Below are 13,506 nucleotides of genomic sequence, written 5' to 3'. Positions count from 1 at the left end.
TTGAAAATGTTGTATTCGGGTTGTCATTCTACTTTAAAAGTGGACTTATGTTAAAGTAGAACTAAAGGCAGTCTTTTTTTCCATTTTGAATAGAGTAAGAGAGGGTTATAAGTTATAACCCCTCAGTTACACCCCAAAATCTGTGTCCCATTGGGGAGATGTATCTTCACTTCCTGTCCCATAGCAACAACAGGAAGTGAGGAGGTAAATATCTGCAAATTAAAGGAATCCATAAAGGGCCCGACAGGTCGCCAGAACTAGTGTCGCCATTGGAAGATTTCCCCTCTATTACTGTTCTGGGGACAACCCAAAAGTTGGGATTTTCTTTCACTTTTGAGAATGGTAAACAGGACCAATAGAGAGGGTGAATCTCCCTAATTGGGGCAGAGGTAGCAATAAAAACTCTGACACTATTCACCTCACGATTTCATCCAATACTATAATAAAAAAAAAAAAAAATGTAAAAATTAAAAAAAAAAAAAAAAAAAAAAGGTTTTGCCTTTAGTTGTACTTTAACCACTGGGCACTTAAACCCCCTTAATAACCCGACCAATTTTCAGCTTTCGGTGCTCTCACACTTTGAATGACAATTACTCAGTCATGCAACACTGTACCCAAATGAATTTTTTGTCCTTTTTTTCACACAAATAGAGCTTTCTTTTGGTGGTATTTAATCACCGCTGGGTTCTTTATTTTTTGCGCTATAAAAGAAAAAAGATCAAAATTCTGTAAAAAAATGCATTTTTCTTCATTTCTGTTATAAAATTTTGCAAATTAGTAATTTTTTCTTCATATATTTTGGCCAAAATCTATACTGCTACATATCTTTGGTAAAAATAACCCAAATCGGTGGATATTATTTGGTCTTTGTGAAAGTTATAGAGTCCAAAAGCTATGGTGCCAATGTCTGAAAATTGATCACACCTGAAGTACTGACGGCCTATCTCGTTTCTTGAGACCCTAACATGCCAGAAAAGTACAAATACCCCCCAAATGACCCCTTTTTGGAAAGAAGACATTCCAAGGTATTTAGAAAGATGCATGGTGAGTTTTTTGAAGTTGTCATTTTTTCCGACAATTCTTTGCAAAATCAAGATTTTTTTTTTCTTTTTTTTTCTTTTCACAAAATTGTCATATTAGCAGGTTATTTCTCACACACAGCATATGCATACCACAAATTACACCCCAAAACACATTCTGCTATTACTCCTGAGTACGGCGATACCACATGTGTGAGACTTTTACACAGTGTGGCCACATACAGAGGCCCAACATGCAGGGAGCACCTTCAGGCGTTCTGGAGCACCCAGGCCAATTCTGACATTTCTCTCCTACATGTAAAAATCATCATTTATTTGCTAGAAAATTACATAGAACCCCAAAACATTATATATATTTTTTTAGCAAAGACCCTAGAGAATACAATGGCGGTCGTTGCAACTTTTTATCTCTCACGGTATTTGCGCAGCAATTTTTCGAACACGTTTTGTTTGAAAAAAAAAAAAACAGTTTTGTGCTTTAAAAAAAAACAAAACAGTAAAGTTAGCCCAATGTTTTTACATAATGTGAATAATGAAGTTATGCTGAGTAAATAGATACCTAACATGTCACCCTTCAAAATTGCACACGCTCGTGGAATGGCGCCAAACTTCGCTACTTGAAAATCCCCATAGGAGACGCTTTAAAAAATTTTACTGGTTACATGTTGTGAGTTACAGAGGAGGTCTAGGGCCAAAATTATTGCTCTCGCTCTACCGATTGCAGCGATACCTCACATGTGTGGTTTGAACACCATTTTCATATGTGGGCGCAACTTACGTATGCGTTCGCTTCTGACTGCGAGCACACGGGGACATTTTTTTTTTTTGTTCATTTTACTTTATTTATTTTAGTTTGAGGCTTTTTTTCCAAAAAATTTATTTTTTGATCACTTTTATTTCTATTACAAGGAATGTAAACATCCCCTGTAATAGAAATATGGCATGACAGGTCCTTTTACAGTGAGATATGGGGTCAACAAGACCCCACATCTCACCTCTAGGCTGGGAAGCCTGAAATAAAAAAAAAAAAAAAAGATCCTGGCTTCGATCGTAGCGGTGAGTCGGTAGAAGCACCGGAAGCGGCGGGAGGGGGGGGGGGAGTCCCCTCTCGCCTCCCGTAAGAATGATCAAGCAGTGGAACAGCCGCTATGATCATTCTTATGGTGTAGGGAATCGCCGGCTGAAAAAGATGATATCTGAATGATGCCTGTAGCTGCACCCATCATTCAGATACCCCCGCACAAAGTCAAGGACGTCGTATGACGGAAGGCGGGCAGGAAGTGGTTAAAACACATTTTTTTTAACACAAAGTTGTCCATTTATACAATATTTCTAACACATAGCATGTACATACCAAAAATTACACCCAAAAAATATATTCTCCAACTCCTCCTGAGTACGGCGATACCACATGTGTGAGACTTCCACAACCTGGCTACATACAGAGGCCGAGTACAGCCGAGTATGGCAGAGTATAGCCGAGTATAGCCGAGTATGGCTGAGGTATCGCAGAGTATGGCGGGATATGGCGGAGTATGGCGGGGTATCGCAGAGTATGGCGGAGTATGGCGGAGTATGGCGGGGTATGGCGGAGTATGGCGGGGTATGGCGGGGTATGGCGGAGTATGGCGGGGTATGGCGGAGTATGGCGGGGTATCGCAGAGTATGGCGGAGTATGGCGGGGTATGGCGGAGTATGGCGGGGTATCGCAGAGTATGCCGGAGTATGGCGGGGTATGGCGGAGTATGGCGGGGTATCGCAGAGTATGGCGGGGTATCGCAGAGTATGGCGGAGTATGGCGGGGTATCGCAGAGTATGGCGGGATATGGCGGGGTATGGCGGGGTATGGCGGAGTATGGCGGAGTATGGCGGAGTATGGCGGAGTATGGCGGGGCATGGCGGAGTATTGCACAGGATCATTGCAGAGTATTGCACAGGGTCATTACAGAGTATTGCACAGGGTTGCACAGGATCATTGCAGAGTATTGCACAGCGTTGCACAGGATAATTGCAGAGTATTGCACAGCGTTGCACAGGGTTGCAGAGTATTGCACAGCGTTGCACAGGGTTGCAGAGTATTGCACAGCGTTGCAGAGTATTGCACAGCATTGCAGAGTATTGCACAGCGTTGCAGAGTATTGCACAGCGTTGCAGAGTATTGCACAGCGTTGCACAGGGTTGCAGAGTATTGCACAGGGTTGCAGAGTATTGCACAGGATCATTGCAGAGTATTGCACAACGTTGCACAGGGTTGCAGAGTATTGCACAGGGTTGCAGAGTATTGCACAGCGTTGCAGAGTATTGCACAGCGTTGCAGAGTATTGCACAGGGTCATTGCAGAGTATTGCACAGCGTTGCACAGGGTTGCAGAGTATTGCACAGGGTTGCAGAGTATTGCACAGGGTTGCACAGGATCATTGCAGAGTATTGCACAGCGTTGCACAGGATCATTGCAAAGTATTGCACAGCGTTGCACAGGGTTGCAGAGTATTGCACAGCATTGCAGAGTATTGCACAGCGTTGCACAGGGTTGCAGAGTATTGCACAGCGTTGCACAGGGTTGCAGAGTATTGCACAGGGTTGCACAGGATAATTGCAGAGTATTGCACAACGTTGCACAGGGTTGCAGAGTATTGCACAGGGTTGCAGAGTATTGCACAGCGTTGCACAGGGTTGCAGAGTATTGCACAGGGTTGCACAGGATCATTGCAGAGTATTGCACAGGGTCATTGCAGAGCATGGGGGGGATGGCTGAGCATGGATGGATGGATGGATGTGACTGTACATGTCACTGAGCTGCACTGTGGGCACTACACATCCAGCCCACAGCGCGGCTCCCATCCGATCTCTCCCTCTCTGTACCGATCGGTACAGAGAGGGGAGGGAGGAACCGGCGTCATGACATGACGCCGGTTTGTTTACATGTGATCGCTCCGTCATTTGACGAAGCGATCACATGGTAAACGGCCGCGATCAGCGGCCGTTTACTGTGATCCGTGATGCGCCGGGTCCTCTGGACCCGGCGGTCACGGATGTTCCCGTGTGCGCGCCCCAGGGGGCGCGCGGGAGCAGTTTTCTGGAATCACGTCATATGACGTGATCCCAGAGTTATCCAGCCGCCCTGCAGCCGTCATTTGGCTATGGGGCGGTTGGCAAGTGGTTAAATCAAAACCTTAGCCTTCGGCAGCATCATATGGAGGAAAGTAATGTAAACAGCTGACTTCATTCTCTTCTTACCAAAATTCTAGCTGCCCGATTGTAACGCTGATACTTAGGCTTCACTACCTTTTAAAACACTGACCTCAAACAAGTATGTAACAAATTAAATCGCAACTGCCGATATGCGAGGGGCGAAGCGCGTTGGGCGCAGCTAACTGGTGAAATCATATCCGGCCTGTGGCGCACGCTACAGGGGCGCTTAGATGGTGTATCTTCTGTTACATACAACCTTTTAACCACTTCCAGCTCAAGCGAATTCTGGCGCTTCTCTCCTACATGTAAAAATCAACATTGTTTTGCAGGAAAATTACTCAGAATCCCCCAATTATATATATATATATATATATATATATATATATATATATATATATATATATATTATATATAATAATACTAATCTATATAGATAGAGATATATATATCTATATAGATATATATATCTCTATCTATAAAGATATCTATCGATCGATCGATATCTATAATCCCTGAAAACTCACTTATTCAGGGAAGCCTATCCCACACCCACCTAACAACTGTCCCCGAGCCACCCCCCATCAAATCATTCCCCGCATCTATTACCTTTTGTACCACCACCCCCTCCCTTTAGATTGTAAGCTCTAGGAGCAAGGCCCTCCTGTCCCTTCTGTATTGAACTGTACTGTAATTGTGCTGTCCCCCCTATACATTGTAAAGCGCTGCGTAAACTGTTGGCGCTATATTATATAAATCGTGAATAATAATATCAATAATAATAAAAATATATATATATATATATATATATATATATATATATATATATATATTTTTTTTTAGCAAAGACCCTAGGGAATAAAATGGTGGCCATTGCAACTTTTTATGTCTCACGGTATTTGTGCAGCAATTTTTCAAACGCATTTGTTTTTTGGAAATGAATTAAAAAAAAAAAAAAAAAAAAAACAAATGCTGACATTAGCCCGATATTTTTGAATAATATGAAAGATGATGTTACGCTGAGTAAATAGATACCTATTATGTCACGCTTTAAAATTGGGCACACTGGTGGAATGGCGCCAAACTTCGGTACTGAAAAATCTCCATAGGCGACGCTTTAAATATTTTTTTTTTTTTTTACATGTTATCAGTTTAGAGGTACAGAGGAGGTCTTGGGCCAGAATAGTTGCTCTCGCTCTAACGTTTGCGGCGGTACCTCACATGTGTGGTTTGAGCGATGTTAACATATGTGGGCGCGACCTACATATGTGTTCACTTCTGTTTACGAGCACGTGGGGATGGGGGCACTTTACACTGTATTTTTTTATTGTTTGTTTTCTTTTCACACTTTCCCTTTTTTGATCACTTTTTTTTCCTATTACAAGGAATGCAGACATCCCTTGTAATAGGAATAGTGCTTGACAGGTCCTCTTATAGACCCCACAAGGGGAACAAGGCAGAGGGAGTTTTTTTTTTTTATATTTTAGCATTAAATAGTGGTGAATTTTCAGAAGGAAGTCAGCCGTGGGAGCCTTCACCTTCTGCTCACCACAGATTGCCTTTAGATAATAAAAGCTTTCAGAATAATTGAGCCAACTGCAGAAGACGACTGCAAAATACTTCCCCTTCCTGACATCGGTGACTTTGATCTCCACCCTCTTGAATTCTGCTCTGGCTGAAGAATGTTTAGCATGCGATGCTTCTGGCGGTGTGAGATTCCGTGCTAGGCGCAGCGTTTCCGTCCGCAGACCGCCATTTCATTACTGTGCCCTGCAGCCGGAGTGTAGAACCAGAGCACACATCAGGGGATGCATGTGTTCAAACCGGCCCCATAAACAGATCAAAAAATGTGTTCGGTTCCTGAATTTCAATCCATGTATGGGCAGGCTGGTTGTACTGAAATCAAAAATCGCTCAAAATTGACTGCAGTACAACAACCAGCAGGGTTGGTCTTATTTTCTTTCGATCGCTGCTGGAGGCTACAGCCAGAAGCAGTGATCATTGTAATCTGATAGCTGGGAAACCTCCTGCTATCAGAATATAATAGCGCAGCATGAGGGACCCCCCTTTTACAGGCCACTTTTTTTTTTTTTTTTTGAGACTGTCACTTTAAGGCCTCATACACACTGGATATTTTTAGCGCTGCTGTTAGCCAAAGGCTCCTGCTGTTGTTCCAAGTCCCCAGCTGATCACATGTAAAACAAACTTGCTGGTTATCGGCATTCCTTTCCTCACACTGGTACACGCAGTGTGGGGGGAGGAGAGCCGGTAATAGTCAAATGTGACAGGGGACTTTTACACTGATAATCAGGGTGCTGATCGTCAGTGCCCTGATTATCAGTGCAGCTTATCAGTGCCGCCCATCAGTGCAGCCTATCAGTGCCGCCCATCAGTGCAGCCGATCAGTGCCGCCCATCAGTGCAGCCGATCAGTGCCGCCCATCAGTGCAGCCGATCAGTGCAGCCGATCAGTGCAGCCGATCAGTGCCGCCCATCAGTGCAGCCGATCAGTGCCGCCCATCAGTGCAGCCGATCAGTGCCGCCCATCAGTGCAGCCGATCAGTGCAGCCGATCAGTGCCGCCCATCAGTGCAGCCTATCAGTGCCGCCCATCAGTGCAGCCGATCAGTGCCGCCCATCAGTGCAGCCGATCAGTGCAGCCGATCAGTGCCGCCCATCAGTGCAGCCGATCAGTGCCGCCCATCAGTGCAGCCGATCAGTGCCGCCCATCAGTGCAGCCGATCAGTGCCGCCCATCAGTGCAGCCGATCAGTGCCGCCCATCAGTGCAGCCGATCAGTGCCGCCCATCAGTGCAGCCGATCAGTGCAGCCCATCAGTGCCGCCGATCAGTGCAGCCCATCAGTGCAGCCCATCAGTGCAGCCCATCAGTGCAGCCCATCAGTGCCGCCGATCAGTGCCGCCGATCAGTGCCGCCGATCAGTGCCGCCGATCAGTGCTGCCCATCAGTGCCGCCGATCAGTGCCGCCCATCAGTGCAGCCGATCAGTGCCGCCCATCAGTGCAGCCGATCAGTGCCGCCCATCAGTGCAGCCGATCAGTGCCGCCCATCAGTGCAGCCGATCAGTGCCGCCCATCAGTGCAGCCGATCAGTGCCGCCCATCAGTGCAGCCGATCAGTGCCGCCCATCAGTGCAGCCGATCAGTGCCGCCCATCAGTGCAGCCGATCAGTGCAGCCGATCAGTGCAGCCGATCAGTGCCGCCCATCAGTGCCGCCCATCAGTGCCGCCCATCAGTGCCGCCCATCAGTGCAGCCGATCAGTGCAGCCGATCAGTGCAGCCGATCAGTGCCGCCCATCAGTGCCGCCCATCAGTGCAGCCGATCAGTGCCGCCCATCAGTGCAGCCGATCAGTGCCGCCCATCAGTGCAGCCGATCAGTGCCGCCCATCAGTGCAGCCCATCAGTGCCGCCCATCAGTGCAGCCCATAAGTGCCGCCCATCAGTGCAGCCCATCAGTGCAGCCCATCAGTGCCGCCCATCAGTGCCGCCCATCAGTGCAGCCCATCAGTGCAGCCGATCAGTGCCGCCCATCAGTGCAGCCGATCAGTGCCGCCCATCAGTGCAGCCGATCAGTGCCGCCCATCAGTGCAGCCGATCAGTGCCGCCCATCAGTGCAGCCGATCAGTGCCGCCCATCAGTGCAGCCGATCAGTGCCGCCCATCAGTGCAGCCGATCAGTGCCGCCCATCAGTGCAGCCGATCAGTGCCGCCCATCAGTGCAGCCGATCAGTGCCGCCCATCAGTGCAGCCGATCAGTGCCGCCCATCAGTGCAGCCGATCAGTGCCGCCCATCAGTGCAGCCGATCAGTGCCGCCCATCAGTGCAGCCGATCAGTGCCGCCCATCAGTGCAGCCGATCAGTGCCGCCCATCAGTGCAGCCGATCAGTGCCGCCCATCAGTGCAGCCGATCAGTGCCGCCCATCAGTGCAGCCGATCAGTGCCGCCCATCAGTGCAGCCGATCAGTGCCGCCCATCAGTGCAGCCGATCAGTGCCGCCCATCAGTGCAGCCGATCAGTGCCGCCCATCAGTGCAGCCGATCAGTGCCGCCCATCAGTGCCGCCCATCAGTGCAGCCCATCAGTGCAGCCCATCAGTGCCGCCCATCAGTGCCGCCCATCAGTGCAGCCCATCAGTGCCGCCCATCAGTGCAGCCGATCAGTGCCGCCCATCAGTGCAGCCGATCAGTGCCGCCCATCAGTGCAGCCGATCAGTGCCGCCCATCAGTGCAGCCGATCAGTGCCGCCCATCAGTGCAGCCGATCAGTGCCGCCCATCAGTGCAGCCGATCAGTGCCGCCCATCAGTGCAGCCGATCAGTGCCGCCCATCAGTGCCGCCCATCAGTGCAGCCCATCAGTGCAGCCCATCAGTGCCGCCCATCAGTGCCGCCCATCAGTGCCGCCCATCAGTGCCGCCCATCAGTGCCGCCCATCAGTGCAGCCGATCAGTGCCGCCCATCAGTGCAGCCGATCAGTGCCGCCCATCAGTGCAGCCGATCAGTGCCGCCCATCAGTGCAGCCCATCAGTGCCGCCCATCAGTGCCGCCCATCAGTGCCGCCCATCAGTGCCGCCCATCAGTGCCGCCCATCAGTGCCGCCCATCAGTGCCGCCCATCAGTGCCGCCCATCAGTGCCGCCCATCAGTGCCGCCGATCAGTGCAGCCGATCAGTGCCGCCCATCAGTGCAGCCGATCAGTGCCGCCCATCAGTGCAGCCGATCAGTGCCGCCCATCAGTGCAGCCGATCAGTGCAGCCGATCAGTGCAGCCGATCAGTGCCGCCCATCAGTGCTGCCCATCAGTGCCGCCCATCAGTGCCGCCCATCAGTGCCGCCCATCAGTGCCGCCCATCAGTGCAGCTTATCAGTGCCACCCATCAGTGCAGCTTATCAGTGCCGCCCATCAGTGCAGCTTATCAGTGCCGCCCATCAGTGCAGCTTATCAGTGCCGCCCATCAGTGCAGCTTATCAGTGCCGCCCATCAGTGCAGCTTATCAGTGCCGCCCATCAGTGCAGCTTATCAGTGCCGCCCATCAGTGCAGCTTATTAGTGCAGCTTATCAGTGCCCATCAGTGCAGCTTATTAGTGCAGCTTATTAGTGCAGCTCATCAGTGCCGCCCATCAGTGCAGCTTATTAGTGCAGCTTATTAGTGCAGCTCATCAGTGCAGCTCATCAGTGCCGCCCTTCAGTGCCGCCCTTCAGTGCCGCCCTTCAGTGCAGCTTGTTAGTGCAGCTTATCAGTGCCTATCAGTGCAGCTTATCAGTGCAGCTTATTAGTGCCCATCAGTGAAAGAGAAAAATTACTTAAATTTGCAAGACAGAAACTAAGAAAAAAATAAATACCACCAAAAGAAAGCTCTGTCTGCCTCAAAAAAATACTAAAAATGTCATATGGGTAGGGTACGGTATGACCGCGCAATTGTCATTCAAAAAGTGACGGCGCTGAAATCTGAACATTGTCCTGGGCGGGAAGGAGGTGAAAGTGCCCCCCGGTATTGAAGTGGTTAAGTGGCCTGCACAGTAAATGTTTCCATTAGAATCTCTCACACCCCGATCTGACTGCATTCCCCGACAGTATCTGCAGGGTTGTCCTCCTGCCTAGCAGTGTCTATAGACTCACTTTCTTATATTTGGCTTTGGGGTGGAGGCTCCTCTCTACAGCCTCCAGCCACTCCTGTTCCTTTCCTGAGTCGAAGTAGAAGAAAGCTTCTGTGCTGAGGTCCAGCTCCTGGAATCTGAGAACACACAAACAGCATTATGTCAGAGTCGTGCCCAGACGGGCCTCACCTACACGTGTCACCATTCACAAACCACCGTCTGAGAGAACCTCTGTGTGCACCACAAGGAAGAGGCCCGCCTCGGACATGGAATCGGCCCGCCTCGGACACGGGTCACCTCACCCGCCCACCCAGATATCTTCACCCAACAAGCACAGTCAGTGAACAGTCAAAGTTTTCTATTACAAAAAAACACTTCCCAGAGCTCAGAGAATGTGACTTTCACAAACATTCACTGGTGGAGAATCACTATCACTAAAGCAGACCTCCATTCTAAATGTCATGTTGCACCACCCTGCCCCCCCCTTTACAAATCAATGTTATTTATTTATTTTTAACAAAGTATTTTATTTATGCTGAAAAGTAGCAATCCCATAATCTCCCATAGAAGAACAGTTATTTCTGCCGTCTGGGTATGCGTAGATGTGCTGCACGGGACGTCCCAAGAAAGCCCTGCGACACATCTGTACATGCGCCATCTGCGCGGTCTCCCACGCACATGCAGACTGCGCTGATGCCTGATTGCGTCCACACATCCGCTCCTCCCCTCCTCCTTGTTGCTCCCACACACACATGCTCCCCCCCCCCCTTCCTTGTTGCTGACACACATCCGTGTCTCTCCCCCGATCCCCCCCCCCCCTTGCTGAGACGCATGCGTTCTTCCCCCTCCTTGTTGCCGACACGTATCCGCTCTCCCCCCCTCCTTATTGCCGACACACATCCACTCTCCTCCCCTCCTTATTGCTGTCACACATCCGCTCTCCTCCCCTCCTTGTTGCTGTCACATGCCCCCCCTTGCTGCTAAAACACATCAGTTCTCCTCCATCCTTGTTGCTGACACACATTCGCTCCCCCCCCTCCTTGTTGCTCACACACATCCGCTCTCCTCCCCTCCTTGTTGCTGACACACACCCGCTCTCTCCCCCTCCTTGTTGCTGACACACACCCGCTGTCCCCCCCTCCTTGTTGCTGACACACACCCGCTGTCCCCCCCTCCTTGTTGCTGACACACACCCGCTGTCCCCCCCTCCTTGTTGCTGACACACACCCGCTGTCCCCCCCTCCTTGTTGCTGACACACATCTGTCTCTCCCCTGATCCCCCCCACCCCGTTGCTGAGATGCATGCGTTCTTCCCCCTCCTAAGTTGCTGACACACATCCACTCTCCTCCTCTCCTTATTGCTGACACACGCGCCCCCCCCCCCCCCTTGCTGACACACATAAGCTCTCCTCCCCTCCTTGTTGCTGACACATGCCCCCCCTTGTTGCTAAAACACATCAGTTCTCCCCCCCTCCTTGTTGCTGACACACATCCGCTCTCCCCCCCTCCTTGTTGCTCACACACATCCGCTCTCCCCCCCTCCTTGTTGCTCACACACATCCGCTCTCCCCCCCTCCTTGTTGCTCACACACATCCGCTCTCCCCCCTCCTTGTTGCTCACACACATCCGCTCTCCCCCCCTCCTTGTTGCTCACACACATCCGCTCTCCCCCCCTCCTTGTTGCTCACACACATCCGCTCTCCCCCCCTCCTTGTTGCTCACACACATCCGCTCTCCCCCCTCCTTGTTGCTCACACACATCCGCTCTCCCCCCTCCTTGTTGCTCACACACATCCGCTCTCCTCCCCTCCTTGTTGCTGACACACAGCCGTTCCCCCCCCACCCCCCCTCCTTTTTGCTGACACAATTCCACTCTCCCCCCTTCCTTGTTGCTGACACACATCCGCTCCCCCCCTTCCTTGTTGCTGACGCACATCCGCTATTATCCCCTCCTCATTGCTGACACACATCCGCTGACCTCTGCGGCAATATTGTGTGACAGAAAAAAAATTGGAAATATCACTATTTTATTCTCTAGGGTCTGCTTTCATAAAGTATATGTTTTGGGGGTTTTATGTAATCTTCAGACCTAAAATGATTTTTTTAAGCATGTGTGCAAAAAGAAGAAAAAAGAAAAAAGAAAAAAGGAAGACGGCTCTGGCAGCGAAAGGGTTAAAACATATGATGCACCTGGACGGTTCTCCACAAGAGAATGTTTGTGAAAGTCACATTTTCTGCTTTATAATTAGACCACATAGTTCTACGACAACCCTGAATTGTACAGGGGTCTATGGATAGGCAGAAACTTTTTAAAAGTAAAGCAATTTGTTGCATTAAAATCCTATGAAATAAAATGTCAGGAAAAAGAAAAACAGATGTCCATGCGTGCTCACCCAATGACGTAGACATCAGGGGGATCTGGATCGGCGTGCAGCCAGGGTTCTAATCCACCATCTGGAGACTGACCGTTTACATTCCACGTTCCTATAAAGAATCTAAAAGACAGGATGGGACATTCCTCAGCGGTCACACACAGCTTGTGTTATCTACAATCTGAACAGCCAAGGAAATTCACAAACAGGCCTCGTTGAGACTCCTTTCACACTGGGGCAGTTATCAGGCGTTTTAGCGCTAGAAATAGTGCCCTGTAAAGCGCCTGAAAACTGCCTCCCCTGCCCCCCCCCCCACCTCCCAAGTGTGAAAGTCTGAGTGCTTTCACATGGGAGCGGTGCACTTGCAGGATGTTAGAAAAAGTCCTGCAAGCAGCGTCTTTGGGGCTGTTTAGGAGCTGTATATATTGGAATGAATGGGACCACTTCGGAAGCGCCGCAACACGGGCGCTTTTAACCCCTTCTTGGGGGTTAAAAGCACCCCGCTGCTGCCCGAATAGTGGCGCCAAACACTGTCGCTAACTGACACCAATAGTGGCACCAAACACTGTCAAAACCAAGTACCCACTCCGACTTTTTGGTAAGCCCGAGGGCTTTCACACTGAAGCGGTGCGCTGGCAGAAGAAGAAAAAATCTCCTGCAAGCCGCATCTTTGGAGCGGTGAAGGAGCGGTGTATTCACCACTCCTAAACCGCTCCTGCCCATTGAAATCAATGGGACAGCGAGGCTATACCGCAGTAATACAGCGGCTATAGCCGCGCTGTACGAGTGGTTTTAACCCTTTTTCGGCCGCCAGCGGGGCGTTAAAACCGCACCGCTAGCGGCCGAATACCGCGGTAAAACAGCGCAAAAAATAGCGCTGTTTTACCGCCGACGCCCCCTACAGCCTTAGTAAGGATGACAGCGCCTGCACCCGAAGCCGATGGAAGGATCGGCCAGGGGTGTCGACATCACAGGATACCTGAACAGGTAAGTGTCCTTATATTAAAAGTCAGCAGCTTTTTAATACAGTCTGGAACGCCGCTTCAACTGGTAATTGCGCGGCCATGCAACACTGTACTCAAATGAAATTTATATATATTTTTTTTCACACAAATAGAGCTTTCTTTTGGTGTTATTCAATCACCTCTGGGTTTTTTTATTTTTTTTTATAAACCACTTAAGCCCCGGAAGATTTGGCTGCTCAATGACCAGAGCATTTTTTGCGATTCGGCACTGCGTCGCTTTAACTGACAAATGCACAGTCGTGCGAAGCTGTACTCAAACAAAATTGACGCCT

The 13,506-nt window shown here is 50.0% G+C and overlaps 1 protein-coding gene across 1 annotated transcript in view; it reads right to left on the bottom strand.

The window, feature by feature from the left end:
- Window positions 1-13,506, bottom strand: part of OCRL (OCRL inositol polyphosphate-5-phosphatase) — a gene marked incomplete at its 3' end in the record, with an annotated part of 100,297 nt that overhangs the window by 33,524 nt on the left and 53,267 nt on the right. Inside the window, 2 exon segments of the mRNA XM_073598140.1 lie at window positions 9,859-9,973; window positions 12,231-12,332. Coding sequence (XP_073454241.1) covers window positions 9,859-9,973; window positions 12,231-12,332 — 217 coding nt within the window.

The sequence above is a fragment of the Aquarana catesbeiana genome, linkage group LG09 (genome assembly GCF_042186555.1).
Source record: "Aquarana catesbeiana isolate 2022-GZ linkage group LG09, ASM4218655v1, whole genome shotgun sequence".
NCBI lineage: Eukaryota > Metazoa > Chordata > Amphibia > Anura > Ranidae > Aquarana > Aquarana catesbeiana.
Note: the sequence above shows the minus strand (reverse complement) of the source record. Positions and strands in the feature narration are given on the sequence as shown.